Source organism: Enhydra lutris, unplaced genomic scaffold, assembly GCF_002288905.1.
Source record: "Enhydra lutris kenyoni isolate GAN:26980312 unplaced genomic scaffold, ASM228890v2 scaffoldscaffold1, whole genome shotgun sequence".
In the NCBI taxonomy this organism is placed as follows: domain Eukaryota; kingdom Metazoa; phylum Chordata; class Mammalia; order Carnivora; family Mustelidae; genus Enhydra; species Enhydra lutris.
Window position 1 is genome coordinate 58,779,696 of NW_019154085.1, and position 22,042 is coordinate 58,801,737.

The following is a 22,042-nucleotide window of genomic DNA, read 5'->3' on the forward strand; positions in this document are numbered from 1 at the left end:
TTTTTTTTTTTTTTTTTTTTTTCAAGATTTTATTTATTCATTTGACAGAGAGAGAGACAGCAAGAGAGGGAATACAAGCAGTGGGAGAGGGAGAAGCAGGCTTCCTGCTGGGCAGGGAGTCCAATGCGGGGCTCAAACCCGACTTGAGCCGAAGGGAGACGCTTAGTGACTGAGCCACCCAGGTGCCCCAAGCTGGCCAATTTCTTTATTTATTGGCCATAGCTGTTACCAGCTTTATGGCCGCTTTGTAGAATTATATAGTCAGGGCATTGCACAATGGTGCTTCAACGAGGGGGCAATTTGGAACTGAAACCTAGTATAAGTTCCACTCTCCAGTCAGGCTTTATCCACTGGGAGGACTAGGTACCTTCTTCTAATTCTTCCATCCATGGAATACACTTCCTAATTTACATAAATATGAGTACATACTAAGGAAGGCCCTGATTAATTCTGCTTGTTGATCTGCACAGCACAGGCATTTCTGAGCACTGAAATTTAATTCACTACTCTTGTTGATTATTGAGATGAATAAGGATTTAATAAATACACTTAGTACTTTAATTTTTTATGTCAACCATTTTATTATAGCAGATGTTAGGATAAGAATGGATTGTTATAGTACATATCTAAAATGTTTTAGTACTTGGTGGAGTGGTTTTTTTGCTAGCGTCATTTTAAAATAAGACTGCCTGGTGCACCTGGGTGGCTCAGTCATTAAGCATCTGCCTTTGGCTTGGGCTGTGATACCAGGATACTGGGACTGAGCCCTGTGTCCTGCTCCCTGCTCAGTGGGAATCCTGCTTCTCCCTCTCCCACTCCCCCTGCTTGTATTTCCTCTTTCGCTGTCTCTCTTTTTCTCTGTGTCAAATAAATAAATAAAATATTTAAAAAAGTAAAATAAGAAAAAAATAAAATAAGACTGGCCATGCTTTGTTTTTATCCTGACCCTTTAAAGTATAAAGACTTAATCCAAGAATTTCCTAAGACACATTGTGGCATACTATGGTAGGAAAAACATGGGCTTTGGAGTCAGAAATCCCACCTTTGCCTTGCTATAAAACTGGGACAAATTAAAGATTTGTGTCATACTTTATCTGTCAAAACACAAATGGAACCAGTCTTACTGGGTTGTTAGGAAGATTAGAAGACCTAATGTGAAAAGCAGATGCTGGGTACTCACTAAATATTTCCTTTCTACCCCTTCTTCTACCTCAACACCTTAATGCCTTCACTGTACAAACCCAGTAATTAGAGAGTGCAGTGGTGGTTTTGGTTAGCTTTAATCTTTATATTTGAGCTAACCCTAAAATCCCTTTTGTTTTTATACTTGTTGAAAATAAGTCCAAGTTCATGTCTTACCAGGCTGATAGAGCATCCCCCAGAATGCCATTCTGAGCCCCATTTGAACATCTGTTGCTAGAGTTAAATATTTGATCGGTTGTGAATGGATTACATCACAGGCAGTGTTATTGTTTCTTAGTAAAGCCATGTCATTAGCATACATTTTTATTATGATCTGCCTGTTTGTCTTAGAGAAGTCAAGCGCAGTGGAAAAAAATCTGGCTTAGTAAGATTGCCTGTCACTGGGTAAGATCATGAGGTAAATATAAATAGACCCAGTAAAGAACAAACTCCACTTTGTTAATTTGGAAACATGTGTGGATACCCATTGTTTGAATCTTTTAGAACTGAACTAACAAAAAGGGAAACCTCAGATTAATGTCATGGGTGAAAAAACAAGTGTATTATTATGACTAAATTTTAGACTTTTCTTTTGAAATAACAAAGAGTCCCCTAGATATCATAAAATCAGACTTACTAATTGTGTGTTATTTATAAACTATGATTAATTAATTTATAATTTAGATTATGATGGGGTCAGACCCTGTCTGACTCTGAGCAGGGTTACTGAAACTGTTAAATTTGTGCTGCTGTGTATGATATTTTGAAGAATGTATGACCTGTACCTCTAAACCTCACTTCTAAACTTATAGCTGAGAAAAAATATTTTTTCATTTAATTTTTATTTAGGTTAAAGACTTTTTATAGAAATCAGTAAAGATATTGTCTGTAGGATATATTGGCAGTTTCAGACTTATTTTTTACATACAAAACATTAATCTGTCCTTTAATCCTTTATCTATATAGGCGTTAATTCATGGACTGAACAGACACTATTACTCCATTACGATTAACTATCGGAAAAATGAACTGGAACAGAAGGTAAGTTAAAATTTTTACCTTAGAGAGAGGGAAAAAAAATCTTTTTCAGACCATTTAAATTATCTAGTATGTTTCACTTTGAATGGTTGACCTTGTTCATTGATGTGTTCAAATATTTTTTCATTCCTGATGAATTGCAGGAATATAAAATAAAGGAATATTTTATTGGACATATAGAAAGACATTCTACCTTACTAGTAGGTGCTAAAGCAAGAAAATAAGCAGGAAACAAACATTTCTGTTTGATTTTATGATTAATTACAAAAATTTCCTCATTCTGTGATTTTTCTGATTATCTTTTACCAATAAAATGACCTTTTGAAACTTTTTTCAAATTTGAAAGGAATAAATTAGATTATAATTGTGTAGTACTTAAAAAAATACCCTATTTACATAGGGTGAATGAAAAATCTAAAGGGAAATGGGTTTTCATATATTTAAAGCTAGATTCTTACCCTTTTTTATATTAGCCAATTTTTTAATTTGGTTACCTTAAAAATTACTTAGCATCTTCATGCCTTAGCATTCTTTTGTTTTTACTATTTTAGGATTATTTCAACTAATACCAAATATTTCATTTTGCCTGTTACTGTTTTTTGAAATTACAATCTGAACTGCTTTTTTTCTTTACTGTAACAATTAGTCATCTTCCAAATTAGCTTCTTGTATTTCTCCCTGTATTTCTCCCTGAAGAAGACTTAAAATAATTTTTAAGAACCCCGAGTACTATTGGTAGCCAGTAAGTTTTGGTTTCTGTGTGACTCTCAAGTCCAGACATGGTAAGTAATCAGGAGTAAATAAGACCTTACTTAACTGATCAAAACTGTTCCTCACAAAGGTGCATTAGAAGGGAATTCTAATGCATGAGGTAAATGGGAAGTGGAATAAGTTGGGCTGTCCATATTGCCTCCTCTTTGAACAAGATGACCTCCATTTTTAAGGTCATTTATATACTGTGGGGGAAGATGGTGCTATATAAGATTTCACTGAAAGAAGAATTCTGTTTTGTTTTGATAAGTTTTATAAACCACTGTTTTAAAAGGTCAAAGCTACCAGTAAACTCACCTAAAGGTCCTGTGTGCTTGAGCGTGATGATGAGTGAGGCGCTGCAGGGGCCAGTTCTTCCCTGGCCCAAAGGGAAACACGGAGCCATAAAGTTTCTTCCAGCTGCTTGTCTGTGTCCCAAAGTTTATGTGTGCTGTGGTAGATTTAGTTGATAGCTTGAAGTATATTTTCAACACTTAATTTTAATTTTTATAGAATAGGTATAGGCCATGAAAAAAGGGCACCAGTCAGATGCAAACTGAAAAATGTATTCACATATGTAGATTTTATCAGTCAGATATCTGACACCCAACTATTTGGAAATATCCAGCTGATTACATAAACTTTCCCACCTTTTTGATGCCCCTAAAACTTACAACTATTCTTGATGTAAAAGATAAACACATAAATACCTACATAAGTTAATTAATGTTATGTTTATGCTCCTAGTAGCTCAGTTTAGAACTTTTTATAGTACCATAAGCCCTGCCTTTACTCTTATCCCACCAACCTATATACTTACACACTTCCCTTCAAACATACTCAAGGGTCACAGTGGAATCCTTGTTGAGGCATGGTAGGGATAGCCGTATGCTCTGTGGGAGCTTTGCTTTTGAAGTGGTAGGAAAAATCGAGTTCTCAACACTTAACTGTAGGTAGCTTTATAACATATATAGTTGCAGCTGCACCAAAATTTCCCAAAGATGTATTTTCTAGAACACTTTTCAGTGGAGAAGATGAGAAGCAAAGAAATTGGAGTTATGTGTGCAGGATTTTTTCAGGTTTTTTTGCAAACTACTCTTGTCCCCATGGGCCCTTGAATGGGAGCAGAGGAATTTGGAGCTTTGTGTCTTAAGAAGTCTCATAGGTGATTTTTGACATGTACCTATTCTCTAGCATCAAAAAAGAAAGAAAGATCCAACTCTGTACCATATATAACTATGAAACTCTAAGCAAGTAGAATTTCTAAAGTCAACACTTCAGCTTTATCTTCAGGTCATGGCTCATGGATCTCACAAGACAGACTGGTCCTAATGGTAAAAGAACAACAACCATTTTTTTCCCCACAAAGATTTTATTATTCATTTTAAAAAGTTACTCAATTTTAAGTTCAACTAAAGAACATTTATAGAGTAACAAGACTAGGATAAATTGTCTTAGGACTCTAAACTTGAAAACCTAGGACCTTCGAGGAATATGTACTCAGAATGAGGACTCTAGCTTAAGGAACAACGAACTAAGGTGTTTAGTTCCATGATCACTAATAGGGTCTGATCCTAGTTTGCTGCTTTGATTGTAGACCAGACAAATCTGTGATTTCCTGCCTAGGACATTTCGTGACTTTTCATTCTGACAGTAAGGAAGTTTGCATTTTAAAAATTATGGATGGACTATTAGAATTGAAAAGAAACTTAGTTATGAGATCTTAGTTCATAGATGTATAAACTGAGGCTCAGAAGGATTTAGCTGAAGTCAATTCAGTGAATGGGACATTACCTTCTTACCATAGCCTTTGAAAGCTGGGCTATATGCACTATTAAAGACCTTGTGTGAAACGTAGTAGTTCACTCGCTCATTCATTTGTGCATTCAGCAAATGTTTATTGAATGTCTGCTATGATTAGATTAGATATTGTTCTAGAATCTAGATCTTGGTGATCTCGAAATCAACAGGTTAAGGCTCCTACCTTGTTGATTTTTCTTTTGCGAGAGAGAAATGCAATAATAAAACAAAAATTTCAAGTGTTGATAGTTATAAAAATAATAATGCAAGATAAGGGAAGACAGATGTTTAAAGTAGTGTGAGGTGGCTTTGTAATGTATTGTGATGAGGAAAGGCATCTATCTCTAAGGAAATGAGAAGCATAAGCCATGCAAAGATAAGGAAAATAGCCTTTGAGGCAGAAGGACAGCAAGTACAAGGGCCATGGCATTGGAGTACTCCTGAGGTTATATTAATATAAATTTAGGAGAATTCTTACTTAAGTTTAAGTTAATAAAATTAAGTTTTAAATTCTTTATTAATTCTGAACTTTTTTCGTGAAATTGTTTCTCAAGACAAATGACGGGAATATCCTCAATACAAGAAAATAATTACTTTTTCCTTTTATTTTTTAGATGTTGCTAAATTTGCATAAGAAGAGTTGGATGGAAGGTTTGACACTTCAGGACTACAGTGAACACTGTAAACACAATGAGTCCGTGGTAAAAGAGATGTTGGAATTAGCCAAGAATTACAATAAGGTGAAAATTACTTCCAACATTTATTTCTTACAGTCTTTGAAATACGTATGATTAGATGGCAAACATGGTATAAATATATACATAGGTAAAAATAGAATGGCCTGTTTTATAGATCAGATAGTAAATATTTTGGACTTTGCAGGCCATCCAGTCTGTTGGCAGCTGCTCAGCTCTCCTGTCATAGTATAAAAGTGGCCGCACACAACACGTAAAGGAGTGAATGAGTCTGTGTTTCAGTACAACCTTATTTTATTTTATTTTTTTAATTTTTTAAAGATTTTATTTATTTATTTGACAGAGAGAGAAAAAGAGAGCACAAGCAGGGGGAGTGGCAGAGGGAAAGGCAGTAGCTCCCTAGATGAGGGAGCTCAGCAGGGAGCCCGATGAGGAGCCCAATTCCAGAATCCTGGGATCATGACCTGAGCCAAAAACAGTCGCTTAACCGACTGAGCCACCCAGGCGCCCCAGTACAACTTTATTTAATAAAATAGGCAGCTGGCTAGATTTGGCCCATGGGCTATAGTTGACAGCTCTGTTGTAGACCATATAAAATAGTTTCACATTTGAGATTTCTTCTTTATCCAGGGGCTTTTTCTTGGAAGGGAAAGGGAAACAAGGAGATGTAAGATAATAACAACAGCATTTAATACTTCTACATATAGTTTAGTTTATGAACTTTTCTTTTTTTCATTTAGAAAGTGTCTATTAAAAACCTGCTATATGCTAGGCACTGGGGAAATGGTAAGAAACAAGACGTGTCTTCACAAAACTTATTTTCTGGTAGGGGAAACAAAGTAAACAGACACACAATATAATAATATATTGTGATTTGGTGCTATAAGAAATAAATGGGATAATATAAAAAAGAATAGGGTAGATCACTTTTTATATGAAGATGTTCAAAAAGTTATATTTTGTGGAATCTCCTGAAGATACGTGTTGTATGCTAAAATATGTGTGGCCATAATATTTTTGTTCATAAATTGATATTCTTTTACAGTTTTGCAATTAAAAAAATACTTGAACTATGACTTAAAATGTATCTTCTGTGTTGTATTAGTTTCCAAGGGCTGCCATAACAAACTACCATAAGCTGGGTATTTTATTTTATTTTATTTTATTTTATTTATTTATTTATTTTAAACTGGGTATTTTAAAGCAAATATATTCCCTCACAATTATGGAAGCTAGAAGTCTAAAATCAAGGTATTGGCAGCCTCCAGGGGAAGATTTTTCCTTTCCTTTTCCAGATGCTTTAGTCCCAGGCTTGCTTGTTTGCTTGCTTGCTTGCTTGCTTTTTTTTTAAAGATTTTATTTATTTATTTGACAGAGAGCAAGAGAGGCAGGCAGAGAGAGAGGCGGAAGCAGGCTCCCTACTGAGCAGAGCGTGCCCGTGTGGGGCCTGATCCCAGGACCCTGAGATCATGACCCTAGCTGAAGGCAGAGGCTTAACCCACTGAGCCACCCAGGCACACATTGCCCCCACCCCCACCCCCTGCATCCAGGCTTTATTTAGCTTGTGACAACTCCAGTCTCTAACCAGGGTTAGGATTTCAACATATTGGGGGGGTGGTGTGGGCCATGATTCAGCCTAACATGTGTTTTCTAGCTTTCTTGACGAAAAGCCCGCATAAAGAATAGATTTTACGTTTTGACCCAGAACATGTTGTATATGTGTGTATATATAGTTGCTACAAAAGTTTTACGAAATAATATTTACCTTTATTATATGTGATAGTTTTTTTGGTCATTTGACTCGGTTCTATTGTTTCAATTATATATACATACATATAGCTTGCAATCCATTAATGTATTGAAAACCTGTAGTTTGTAAAACATACAAATTATAGTGTTTTATTTACAAATATTTATTGAATATCTTCTGTACAAGTTGCAGTGGAAAATAGAGATCCTTCCTTCATTTATGGGAAAACAGAGGCAATAAAAAGAACTCACAAATGATCAGAGTAGTAGGCCAAAATTGGTGTGTTCCTTAACTAATCTTAGTGTTCAGTTTGTCCACAGACCAGCTGTAACACCTGGGATCTTGTTAGAAATGCAGACTCTCTGGCCTACTGAGTGAGCATCAACAGTTGATCAAGAATTCCAGGAGATTTGTATACTCATCTGTATACAAGTTAGAAGTTAGAGAACTGGCCTGGAGAAGTCCATAGTGAAGTCCTATAAAGATTCAGAGGCTTTTGCGTTCAGTTGTGGGAGACCCAGAATGCTGTCTTAAAGAATAACAACATTTGAACTAGACCTTAATGTTTGAATAAGATTAGACATACAGAGAAGTGTTACCCTAGGCAAAATAAACATTATGAGCAAAGACTAGGAGACAGAAAAGGCAAAGACACCTTTTAGGAAACTATGTTTGGCTCGAGTATATAATATATGAGAGTGAATGGGGAGAATAGTTTTTTTTTTAAGTTATTGAAGTCAAATAACAGAGCTTGGAATATCAGGGTAGAGTTACTTTTGACCAAGAGATTGATATTCCCAGAACCTGACTCTAGAAATGTAATTTGACAGCAGTATAAAAGAAAGAGGGTGCTGTAAGAGATTTGAAATGGACATTCTGTTTAGGAGGAGCTTGCTGTTATCCAAACAAAAGGTACTAGGTATCAGCTTTACTGCAGTGGCATTGGGAACAGAGAGCAGTAGACAAATAAAACATGGCACCCATTGGATGGATGAAGTGAAAGAAGGAGGAATCAAGGATGAATTTAGGGTTTCCTGAATAGGTGCCTAGAAGTATGTTAGTACCATTACAATTTTCCAGTTGAGAAGTAGAAGGGTTAAGAAAGGAGATAGAGTTGTATTTTAAACAAGCAGTGGAAATAGAGGACTAAAATTTAATGATAGGGGCTAGAGCTTAAGATTTTGGAGACAGTTAAACTTGATGTTTGGGTTGTCACACCAAAAAGTAGTATTTCTCTTTTTACATTAAACACATCTTACCAAGGGGCACTTAGTTGGCTCATTCATTAAGCATCAGCCTTCTGCTCAGGTCATGATCCCAGGGTCCTGGGGATCGAGCCCTGCATCAGGCTCCCTTCTCCGCCGGAAGCCTGCTTCTCCCTCTCTCACTCTCCCTGCTTGTGTTCCTTCTCTTGCTGTGTCTCTGTTCAATAAATAATTAAAATCTTAAAACACACACACACACACACATCTTACCAAAGTAAATATTAGCCAAGAGACGGTACATAAAATTTGCTACATGTAGCAAGAAGTCTTTGGAGAGAGTTTAGCTTTGAAAAAAAAGTTGATGGGTCCATACAAATTAAATTCAAGCAGAATTAGGTCTGGCATTGAAGATCATGCCCTGATTTATATGTGGTTCCAGCTGGAAATCCCCATTGATTCTAGATCATACGGGGAAAAAAAAAATTTTTTTTATCTTTCTAGTTTATGTTTTCATGTTGTGATATTAAAGAGAAAGAAGTAGTTTGTCATACTTAAAACAGTTATTAACCATTTATACATTAGTGACTTAAGTAATAATATTCAGCAGACTGTAGGAATGGTTTTCATTTCTCTGTAACATTGCAAGTTTAAGTAAATTCATATTGGTACCACTGCCAGGAAATAACCTATTTATGGTTACTGCTGCCCATCCACAGAAGTTTTTCCTATTTTACAGTTTTAAAAAATCTCTGTAGTACTCAAAAACTTGTAAGGTTTGGTTATAAAATGAAAACAATGTGTAAGCTGTGATATGAAGGAGTCCAAATTTGAGAATGTAATTCCCTCTGTGATTGAAAGAGAATGTGGTGGAGTTTTTAGTAACACTTAAAATATAAAAAGAAAGGCCCATGCTACCAATTCTTCATAGTATTCTTTTTAATTGGTTGGTGTTTTAAACTAAGGTAATTACCGTTAGGTGCCAGTTAGCTCCTAAAGTGAAAGAAGATTAGAAAATAATTAAATTCCTTTGTCCCAAATTTTCTATTTCAAGTCTGAATTCCACACAAAGATTCTGCTTGATCTCTAGTCATTGATTTCTCTAATTACTAAACTACAACACCCACACTCTTGTTATTCCAGATTTCCTAATTTATTCAGTTTAAGATACATCAAATTGTAAAATATTGATAATATTTGATTGGATATTTTAAGGGAATGTGCAAGTAAAAATGAATTGTAGAAGAGTATTTTAAGAATAACATAGAAACATAAAAATTTGCCTTGTTTTCAAACATGGAGCCCTATAAATCTGAGATCTGACAGTTTACCTTTCAGATAGAAATAGTGCCTGCTCTGTTACCTGAAAGAAAATTCAGGTATGGGGTGCCTGGGTGGTTCAGTCAGTTAACTGTCTGCCTTCGGCTCAAGGCATGATTGCAGGGTCCTGGGATCGAGCCCTGCATCAGGCTCCCTGCTTAGCAGGGAACCTGCTTTTCCCTCTCTCTCTCTGCTACTCCCCCTGCTCGTGCTCTCTCTCTCTGTCAAATAATTAAATTTTTTAAAAACCTTAACCCTGGGGCGCCTGGGTGGCCCAGTGGGTTAAAGCCTCTGCCTTCGGCTCAGGTCGTGATCCTGAGGGTCCTGGGATCAAGCCCTGTATCGGGCTCTCTGCTCCGTGGGGAGCCTGCTTCCTCCTCTCTCTCTGCCTGCCTCTCTGCCTACTTGTGATCTCTGTCTGTCAAATAAATAAATAAAATCTTTAAAAAAAACCAAAAACCTTAACCCCCTCCCCCCCAAAAAAATTCAGGTGTATTTTTTATATATAAATAAATATTTTTTACATGTAAAACATGTAATTATATGACAACATTTGGTTTACTACAGTAGCTATTTTAAGTAGGAAAATGTTGTTATATGCTAGTGTAATAAGATAAGAAAAACAAAATAATATGTAAATACTGGCAAAACCAGGCCAGGTTATCATTACTTAAGTATGATAGGATATGTTTGTAGTCAAACAAAAATCTAAGCAACTAAACTAGAAAATTGTTAGAACTGTTACAATAGAGAATTATGTAGGTGGTAACCAAGTAGTTACATAGGCTGAAACCAGTTGAAAAATATTATAATAGGCAAATCAATTCACAGCATCCAGAATTACAAAAGAATTACCATAAGAAATAAGTATATAAATGTATATGACTTTATTTGAATAATGCTAAAAACATTTGAGAATAGATTCCCTCGTTTTCAAATAGGAAGATTCAGTATGGCAAAGCCACTGTCAAGCTTCCTAAAGATTACTTTAATGCTAGTAAGAATATCAGTGAGTTTTTGAAGTTTCAGTAACTTGACAGTAAAGTTTATCTGCAATAAAAATAATAACTAACAGGGCGCCTGGGTGGCTCAGTGGGTTAAGCCGCTGCCTTCGGCCCAGGTCATGATCTCAGGGTCCTGCGATCGAGTCCCGCATCGGGCTCTCTGCTCAGCGGGGAGCCTGCTTCCCTCTCTCTCTCTCTCTGCCTGCCTCTCTGTCTACTTGTGATCTCTCTCTGTCAAATAAATAAATAAAAATCTTAAAAAAAAAAAAATAATAACTAACATTTATGGAATGCTTATTAGGAGTCAGCTGGGAGAAAATATTTGTATTGGTAACACAGAAAGAACTCATACCCAAAAGATGCATAATATCCAGGAATCCCTATAAAATAGTTTTGAAAAACAATAATTTGGACAAAAAGAGCTAGAAAACTCACTGAAAACAAATGGCAATATAAACATGAAAAGACAAGTTCAACCTTATTAAGTGGTCAAAGAAAAAAATTAATATTTTAAATAGAATTTTTTTCTTTTCAAATATAAAAAACAATTTGGGAAAATGTATCAGTAGTGGGTAAGTAAAAGTGACATAACATTTTTGAAGCCATCTTTCAATTTTAAATGCATATAACTCTTAAAACTAATATGTTCTTTTTTAAGGGTTTATTATGAAGAATAAAATTCTTCAAGTACCAACTTAGAGAAATATTTACAACCCGCTATTATATAAAAAATTAAATTATAGAACAACATGAAAAGTTCCTATGTTACTTTCCCTTTCCTTTTAAAAGATACCTATCTTGGGGGACCTGGGTGGCTAAGTCCCTTTTGTCTGCTATCTGCTCAGGTCGTGATCCTGGGGTCCTGGGATCAAGCCCTGTGTGGGGCTCCCTGCTCAGTGGGAAGTCTGCTTCTCCTCCCTCTGCCCTCCACTTGTGCTCTTTCTCTCTCTCTCAAATGAATAAAAATTTAAAAAAAAAAAAAAAAGATACGTGTCTGTCTCCCACTTACTTAACATATTTACTTACTCAACATATTTTGTTAACACTGTCACCTCAAAGGTGGAAAGCAGAGAAATGATATCCTTTGTGTAAACCCTGCATTATTTCAGTTTTTGCATTAACCAGGTGTTACGTATATCTAAGATTATGTTAGCTCAAAATAGCAGTGGCTTCAAAAAGATAGAAATGTAGATCTCAAAAAAAAGGAAAAAAAAAGAAATGAAGGTTTCTGGCACCTCAAGGCCAGTATAAAACTTTGAAGTCATCATGAACCCAGATTCCTTCTTCTTCTTCTTTTTTTTTTTTAAGATTTACTTATTTATTTTAGGGAGAGAAAAAGAGAAGAGAGAGAGTACACAGGGGTGGAGGGGCAGAGGGAGAAGGAGAGAGAGAATCTCGAGCAGACTCTCCACTGACTGTGGAGCATGACCCAAGCAAGGCTTAGTTCCACGACCGTGAGACCATGACCTGAGCGAAACCAAGAGTCGCATGCTCAACTGACTGAGCCACCCAGGTACCCCAAACGCAGATTCTTTCTATCTTTTGCTCCCCTTCCCTTATATTGGCTTCCATCCTGTAGATATTCTCATGATTCACAGTGATTGCTAGAGCTTTAGCCATCCCATCCGAATTCCCAGCAACAGGTAAAAAAAAGGAAGGGCCAAAGGGGTTACTTTCCAGCTAAATCAATTCCCTTTCACAATCCTTTCTTAAGGCCTACCAAGCTGCATTTCTGATTATATTTCATTGGCAGAACTCAAATGGACACACCTTGTTTTGAGAAAGGTTATATAGTGTGGTCTTTTACCTGGAAACATTATTTTCTTTACTAAAATCAGGGGAAGAAGGGAAAAATTTTTTTTTCCCCTAAAAGAAGGGGAAAATATATGTTGGGCTAGACATCAAATAGATTCTGCCATAGAAATTTTTTCAACAAGCTGAACTACAATTTCTTTCTTTTTTTTTTTTTAATTTTTTTTAAGATTTTATTTATTTATTTGACAGAGAGAGATCACAAGTAGACAGAGAGGCAGGTAGAGAGAGAGAGAGGAAAGCAGGCTCCCTGCTGAGCAGAGAGCCTGATGCGGGACTCGATCCCAGGACCCTGAGATCATGACCTGAGCCGAAGTCAGCGGCTTAACCCACTGAGCCACCCAGGCGCCCTACAATTTCTATTATGTGTGCACACACATACACATGTGGTCTTTATTATATATGTCTGTTTTGTGTAGATTAACACTTAAAATTGGATTCCCTGTAAGATTTTTAGAAAGAATTTATGCTGTTCAGGTCACTTATTAAACCATGGATTTGGCTTTGTTTTTCAGGATATATCATTAAAAACTAGTCATTTCCTGAATTGTCATGAATGTTACTTCAAGGTCTTTGGAGATAGTACTGTTGAATCACACTTGCATTGCTTATTAGCTGTGTGGCTCTATGTGTCCCTGTTGTTCTCTGTGCACACTCCATTTTTGTATATTTCATACTGCATTGCGTTTTGAGATTTATAGGCAAGTAAAGCCCAAATGTGAGCTCCTCGAAGAGCAAGAACTATCTTATTCAGAATGAGTGATTATTGAATATGTAAAATGAAAATTCTTCTGATGAGGACATGTATAGAATGTACTGGAATTTTATAATTATTCCAAAAGGAGAATTAGAAATATGTTTTTTTAAATAATAGAAGTATTGCTGGAATTAACATAAAGTTCCTCAAAGGAGGTGATGCCTAATTTCTTCATATGTAAAATGTAGATTAACTACTTCACTGGGATGTTTTAAGGATTCAGTAAATTAATATTTATAAAAGCATGTGTATAGTAATATTTAATTACTGATAGTGGTAGGAGTTTCTCCAAACTCACACATCTTATCCTGTCTCAGATTTCTAATTGTTTCATATTTGTTAATTTTGCTCTCCCAAGTATTTTTTATAAAAGCTGTTTCTTTTAATTCATTTTCTACTGCCTTAACTCAATGATGTGATTTTAATTTATATAGTCAATACATCGATCTCACATAAAATCAGAAAGAAGTAAAATGCATTATCTTAAAATTCACTAGCACTTAGTGACCATATATGTGATTTTAGAAAGCATGTGCTTAAAAGAGATTATGACATGTTATAGAGTGAAGAAAGTTAACATTTCAAAAGGAAAAGAAGCAGCCCAAGGCCTAGAGAAGTATAAAGTAGAATAAGGGACATGATGTCATTAAAGCAGAGAGGTTAAAGGATTAGAAGAGAAAACAGGTATTGGAGAAGCTCTTAAAGGTGTTCAGAAAGTTCAAGAAAACTGAGTTTGTTGGAATTTACATGGTGGAGATCCTTAAAAGAGTGTTAATGAAGAGCAAAGAACCCAGTCCATATTTATTAAGGGGTAAGTTAAATGGTAGAATCTAAGATACAGGTTTTCCATTTAAGAAATTTGACCATCACCAGAAAAAAAAAGAATGAAGTTAATGGGTTTCATAAAAGACTCTTTAAGATGGGGGTACATCTGAGGGGATTATGATAACATAACAGACCAAATTCTAGGAATTTCTTAGAACTGTGCAGACCGTGCATGATGGGATAGCCATCTGGGGGTCTTTGTTGATAAACTGTTAAAAACGTTTCTAGTGTGAATAGCCACAAACATTTTCAGTGCTTTTTTGTTGGTTGAGTAAACCGAAGAGCATGAATGCAAAAGCAAAATTTGATGCCAAATCACAGAAGTTGCCATAAACACAGAAGTTCCCCTAGTGAGGACACTGCCTGTGCCTGAATTTCATTTGTTTCTGCTGCTACCATTTCTTAATTTTTCCTGGTGACTAGCCAGATTAGAACTATGAATGAAGACAAACTGGTCTTGCCCAGATCATAGATGAGATATAGGTGACTTAGGTAAGTGGAGAAAATACTTAGGGGTTTGATGTGATGATCTGGTCTGATCTGGTCTATCTTAGAATGAAAAAGATGTGCTTATTCTTTGTCATGGGGGTTTGCAACCTTAGTATATGCCTAAATCTACAGCTGCTCCTCATTTTCCAGATGGCATCTATGGCTGGGAGTACTTTTTACCATCTGCACTTCTCAAAGAGTTTGTGAACTCTCTCTTTTAATTATTGGAAATGGAAAAACTAATTGGTAAAGTGGTTAAATGATATAAAGGATTTTAAAAACTAAGAGCTTTTTACATTCTATTTAACTTTTTAAATAAGGTCAATGCTTTAAGTGCTTTTTGACTTTCATCTTTGCATACCTACGATCTTTGATATTTGCAGTACTCCAGAATACTTTGTAACAACTATTTGTACATTGACTGGTACTTTGAGCCAAATTCCAAAACTCTTACCTCCTTCCAATACTGTACTGTTTTTGACATGTGCATAGAGCAGCTAACACTGAATAAATGCAGAGTACAAACGTATGTGAATTGTTCCATTCATCCAATAATGTTTTCAAGTTGGTAAGGTACAGTGTCATGATTTGTAGAAGTAATTGAGAAAAACAAGCTTTTTAGGTATTGCTCATGTTTTTATATACGTAAAATATTGAGATAGTGGGAGAAGCAATTTCCCATTTAAGTAATACTTTTTTAACTAGCTGAGCATAATAGGAGTGACATCTGACTCTGAAAATGAACATATTCTCTATCTAGGGAGTTCTAGATTTGGAGTGTTATTAGCTTTTATTTTTCCTTCTTCCAGTTTTATGAGTCATGAATGTATTTTCTTAATGATATGTTGTAAATAAGTATCCTCTAATAATCTGTAGATACAGTACTTATTCACCATCTTTTCTCTTTAGGCAGGTTCTACTGGGGAAAATTCTCTAGATAGTTTGTCCATTTATAAAATTAGACACTTGCCATCTTTGCTCATTTTCAAGTTCTCTGTTTACAAAACTATTAAGAAGGTGTGAAATGCAGCCAAACTTCCCAGTTTATGGGAAGTGTCTCATGATTGCATTTCCTACATGTTCATTGTTCACACATGAAGAAATTTGGCAGCTGCAAGATTATTAAGTTTAGAGTATCCAAATCTAACCCTCACTGGGATTTTGGTTTCCTGCTTTCCACCCCCACCATCTCATCTTTTGTAATCATATTTGTGGTAAGTGCTGTGGTGGTATTTCTTAAGGTTGATGATCCTTCAGTTTTCTTTGTTTTCCATTTATCAGATGCTATGAATAAATCATAGACCAGGAGTTCACCTGATTTAGAGTCCTGGCTTCAAACAGAAACATAACGTACTCTAAAAGAGGTTCCTTCTTGATAAAGATGTTTTATGGTGGCACTGTTGTTGAGAGAGGGGGCAGTGATGGTAGCTAATCTATATGCTGTAATTATTCTGTAAGAACTTGCTAGAAAATTTATGGTCATACATGTAAGAGTTTGTAACTGAGAATAGTAGAAAATGGTTTGTGTATATTGTTTTGTTGATTTAATTTTTACTTGATTTAGCTTTTTATTCAGGTGAGTTTTTCCTGTTGAAAACTTCAGATTACTCTGTTTTCTTCATGATTACTAAAGATCAGTCATGGAAAAGTGAGATTTTTTTCTGAATACATGTGCTACTTTTAGAGATTTAAATATGTAGAATTATGAAGGGAGAAAACTATATAATTTGTTAAGTGGATCAAAAGGCAGCAGCTTCTTTGATCCTAAGAGCCGCTGATAGTTATAGAGATACTGGGTGTGACAGTTGACAAGAAAAAGGAGACCAAAAAATGGGAAGTTGGGGCAGAGGTGTAACGAAAGTAGGACAAGGAAGAGAAGACAATAGGACTAGTTAGCACCATGGTGCCATAAGCAACTGCCTTAGTTACTTCTCTCCTCCATTTTAGCCATCCTTCAAAGAATTCTTTAACATTTTCCAGATGGTGAATACTACCATGTGGTGGTCCAGTTTGACATATTCAATGTCTTTTATGTATTTCTTAAGTCTGTTTTCAAAATGATGGTGGTAGGGTGCTTGGGTGGCTCAGTCGGTTAAGTGTCTGCCTTTGGCTCTGGTCTTGATCCTTATCCTGGGACCGAGCTCCACGTGGAGCTGGGGGTCCCTACTCAGTCGGAAACCTGCCTTTCCCTTTGCCACTCCCCCTTGTGCTCTCTCATGCTCTCTCTCTCAAATAAAAATCAAACAAATTTTAAAAATTTAAAAAAATAAAAATAAATGATGGTGGTAATAGTTTTTATTACGCTTAGGGTTATTTGGAAGATTAGCACACTTTCTTTTTTGTTTAATAAGTCACGTGAGTAAAAGATTCTGTGAATGAAAATTATGATCACCATTGTCTTCAGTGAGTATTCTGCAGTGGAAAAAGTAGATTTAGAATTTGAAACTCTGTCCTTTGTGTTTCATTCACAGGCTGTAGAAGAAGAAGATAAGATGACACCTGAACAGCTGGCAATAAAGAATGTTGGCAAGCAGGTGAGGTATACCGTAATAGGTTACGCAGTCGCATAATAATGCACTCTTGTAGAGTTAAAACTGTTTTAGGGCCTGTATGATTTTTTTCCCCGTTTGTTCACTCTACATTTTTCTTTTGTCATGTAAATATGATACTAATTTTAAAGGTCACTGAATTACTTGATGTCAAATTCTGTTTGCCATATATAGTGAAGTCACAAATAGATCTGTGAGGTACTGTCTTTAGTGAAAATAATATACTAGAAATAAATTAGGAAACTTATATCCTGAGTTAATTTTTCAGGTATTATTTTTACTTGAAATAATATTATCAGTGAAGATAATAGAATGAAGATAATAGAATGGTAACAGTTTTTTAAATGATACAGTTTGTCAGTATGTAGGCTTCAGTATGTAGGTAATGTTCCTGAGAAGGCTGAGAGCACCATTGGATTATAGTGAGTGAAGAGAAAGGGTTTTAAGTATTTGCTCTTTCACATTTCCAAGATGAAATATATATTTTAGTTCCTATTTTCTGAGGGTTGGGGGAACACACCAACCAATTAAAAGAATCTACAGATTAATTAGACTGTTTTTAAAAGAATGTTGATTACATTTTTTTCATTTCATGGAACATGGTTATCATATTGCTGATGTTGGCAGAATCTTGATATTTCAGATGCAAGACACTAAGCTGTCTTTGCTTTCAGCCATCCTACCATATGCTCTGATCCCATCACATCTCACAAGCTATGTAGGTTTGGGCCAGGACCATTCTTGGATGGGAAATCTCTAAGAATCACCCAGCTGCCACAAGAAGTAATGTAGATAACTGAGGGAAGTGTGTTACCAATTCACTATACAACTAGTTACTCCAACAGCGCAGTAGGGGCAAAGGTCTGACTTAAATATCATAATTAGTGAAATTAAATCCACTACATTCTGAATATTATAATGTAAAAACAGCTAGAACTCTCCCCAAACAAAATGAAGTGTAGTTCATCTTATTCTCTCATCCTGTGTGATCTAGTTACCTAGTCTTTTCCTACTACTTATTATAGTCTAATATATGTTACTAGATCACCAGCTTGGAGTCTTGCACTTTATAGAACCCACTGTTTTTTGTATAAATGCCTCTGAGGCTACCATGTAGATTTTATTTTAACAGCAACAAATAAAAGGTCTTAATTAAAAGTGATGCTGAAAAATATGTAATGGACAAAGATGAATAATCATCAGAATCATTTTTCAGAATCATTTTTCTTAATCTAGCTCTTCACTGGTTTAGCCTGTTGCGTGGCAAGAGCAACACTGTCTGTAGTGGAATCAGATCACTATCTTTTTCTCCTGCCAGTCTTTCTCAGATACATCCACCTAAAATGTCCTAAGGCTTATTCCTGAAATAAAGAAAGTGTAATACGTGGTCTAATTACTTGAAATTATTTGTAGCATGTTGCATCTCTGGGTTCTTTAAGGAAATCAAGAATGTATTGAAATTGTGATTTAGAAAAGAACAGCCAAGAAATAATTCCAGTGATGAGCATTTATTTAAAGTTAGGAGTCTTGGGTATTGTAGCAATACCCACACAAAAATAATGCTTTAAATTAGAGTTTAATTTGCAATATATATATTTTAAAGCTTTCACATTTAGCTGAAATACTTCATTCAGCTCCAGCCTTAAACATAAATTAAGCGTTTTAATTTAACTTCCTTTGTTACAATGTTATTTTAAGCCTCATTTTTAACTCAAATGTTTCAAATATAGATTTGATCAGGTTTCAGTTAAAAGATTGTACCTATATATTTTCTGATACTTTATTTTTTCAAAATAGCTACAGAAAATATATATTCTTAACATTATTTTGTACATATTATATACATGTAAAATATGTGTATCCTAACATTGTATTTAAATTTTTAAACAAGTAACAGTGACTTTTGATCTAAGAATCTTTCCTAAATCATTTAATGTACTTTTCCCTGAAATATTAAATTTATACAGGAATTAAATTTAAATTAAAATTACAGAGGAAGTGATGAGAAAGAATTCACATTGAACTCTTACCTGTTGGTACGTCTGCTTTGAGTAATAAGAACCCCTCAGACAGTCAATAAATATGAATGGCAGAAAGTATGCACACGTACTTGGGCTTATGCACACTTATAAATGCTTATACTTTGCTTTTAAAAAAATTGGATGTATTTGGAGCTGCGGCTGTATAGAATTTTTTGTTACTCTTTATAATTTCTGGTATAGAGTTATAGCATTGATTGTGTAAATCAATTGTGTAATCTATTATTTTATCAGGTACTTAATTTTTTAATACATTTAGGAATCTTAAGGATATAACAATATATTAGGAAAATTAAATTGTAAAATATATATAAATTTAGGTTTGGCTTTCTTTACCAGTTTCAACTACTTAAACTAAGTAATTCTTCTATCAGTAATATGGTTCTTTTTTTCTTTTTCTTTCCTTATTTTTTATTTAGGACCCCAAACGTCATTTGGAGGAACATGTGGATGTACTTATGACTTCAAATATTGTCCAGTGTTTAGCAGCTATGTTGGATACTGTCGTATTTAAATAAAACAATGCAAAAAGCTATTGGTGATACTTCCAGCATATATTCCTCTATTGTTCCTAATACTCAAAATCAAGGGACCTCTGAAGGTGTGTTTGGTTAAATGTAAGACATCTGGCATCATTTGCAGCACTGTAACACCTTCAGTCTCAGTTGTGCAATTACTTCTGTTTCTTTAGTCAGGGTCTTTGCAGATTCCAAAGTTGTATAAGAATACATCAAAGTGGACAAATTTTGTTAAGATCCCATTTAATATTTGAAGAAATCAGTAACACAAATATATTTTGATTGTTGCTTACAAAATAAAATACATTTACAATCTATGTCTCCTGAGGTTTTTTGGCACTGGGTGGAATTGACAGAATAACATTTGACAGTGCTCTCGAAATCTCACACAAAGATACGTTTCTCTTTGCAATTTAAGATCTTATAACACATAAAACATCAATGTGATAACAAAACTTAACAAATGTAAAGTCATTGCCATTAAGGAGTTGCTACACCATTAGTGAATAACCCGGAAAAAAATGTTGACATATTTTATTAAAAGTATCTGTGGCAAATTAATATTGTATAATCAATATCTTAACATATTATACTTTCCAGGGTTTCAGGAGAGTACATTTAAGAAGAAAAAGAGGCAATGTTAATTCAGACTTTTTTTTTTTTTTTTTTAAAGAGTACATTCTACCAATGTTGAGACTATCTAGGAGTTGCCTGCTGCAAACTCCACTAGACTTTTAGCTAAGACTGCCATAGAAGGTAATATAATCTCTTCAAAGCAAATTAAGAAAAGTCACCATAATGTGAGTTTAGTATCATGAGAACGTAAGAAATAATTTGTTGTTGTTTTCTCTCATCTTTCCCAAATTAACTTGAAAGTACTCAGTTTTCTGAGAAAGACAAAAATTTGACTAATGGCAGGTTTTATAGATGACCTTATCCCTCAATCTGTTTCTAACCCGATACACATAAATAACTGCCCCTGTTAATACTCATGGCACAGCACCATTCTGGGTACACCAAGGAGTATGGGAAAACATGAAGGTAGATTTAATTCTTGTTTGTACCCTTTGTGAAAATATGGTAAAAATGTTTGTTTCTAAGGCTTCATTAAAAGAGGGTTTTACTTTGGGGACTGGAATTTAGACTTCACCCCTACCAGAGGTGGTAGAAATGTGGTAGACCAAATTACTGTCCTATTTGAAAAATTCCCAGGCTCTTATTGGTTGCCTAATGAACAGTTACCAGAAACTAAAAGTAGAAATGGCTTAAGTTCCCACTGTGTTTCACAGTCTCTTTTTTGGTGGAATAAGAGGTATTCTGAGCATTTGTTTGTCCTGTGGCTTTTTCTCTTATATATAGTCATAGTATGTTTTATGTAGGACATGTAATATGTATTAATTTAATTGCTGAGATTACAACAGCTAACCTTTTACAATTAAAATGTAAGTGGAAGTTAGCAGAAGTTTTCCTTTTGCCTAATTTAATCTTGTGTGCAGACTTTTTTGGGGTACATGATTTTTCCCTTTACATAAATAGGGTTCTATGGTTTATTTCACAGATATTCATTAGAGCTAGCCAAGATTTTTTTCATACAGTATGCCCTTAGAAGAAGGCCTCAATAATCTGGAGGCTCTTCTCAACATTCCATTTGAAATACTTCCTTTTGTTTTTCATTTTATTCTGCTGAAAACATCTCCTGAGGTTGCTTGCACAATGCCTGCCTTTTGTTCTTATTTGATCACCTCACCATCTTGCACTCCCCACAGCCAGTACCACTTTCTCCTACTTGGTTCATGTTGGAAACATTCCCAATTTCAAAACCTCACCAGGATCCCTCCTAGTAAAAACCTGCATTTTCTTTTGAGATTTGGAATGGATGAAAATTAGGATGCCCTGAGTCTTGTTGAACACTTTTGTCCTGGAATGTACAGCTATTTTAGCAGCAGTCTGGTGGCTCAGGTCCAGTTGGGCATTGAAATGACTTATTTAATCACAAGCTCAATAAGGTGTGTATGTGCTTATGTGCGCATTTTTACCCATCTATTATGCAGCGTTAAAGCAGCGCAAGAACCCAAACTCCTGCTTGCCTCTAGTACAGAGATATCCCTGCTTTCCTCTTTGACTAACATGGGGCCACTGAAAGCTCCAACCTCAATATATAGTGTGATCTGCCTGGACCAGGAGCACCTGGCTTTTCTGGGAGCTCATTATATATACACAATCCAGGCCCCCACTCCAGACCTGAATCGAAAATCAAGAATCCTGGCGTGGTTCACATGCACTTTAAAGTCTGAGAATCCCTGCTGCATGCA

At 35.2% G+C, this 22,042-nt stretch overlaps 1 protein-coding gene across 1 annotated transcript in view; it reads left to right on the forward strand.

Moving 5' to 3' along the window:
- The window catches only part of LOC111140976 (proteasome 26S subunit, non-ATPase 14), a 101,228-nt gene extending 81,181 nt beyond the window's left edge, over positions 1–20,047 (forward strand). The window contains exons 10-13 of the mRNA XM_022493267.1: positions 2,149–2,223; positions 5,385–5,510; positions 17,096–17,158; positions 19,632–20,047. Coding sequence (XP_022348975.1) covers positions 2,149–2,223; positions 5,385–5,510; positions 17,096–17,158; positions 19,632–19,730 — 363 coding nt within the window. The 3' untranslated portion in view covers positions 19,731–20,047. The remainder of the gene's footprint in view (positions 1–2,148; positions 2,224–5,384; positions 5,511–17,095; positions 17,159–19,631) is intronic.
- The last annotated feature ends 1,995 nt before the right edge of the window (positions 20,048–22,042 follow it).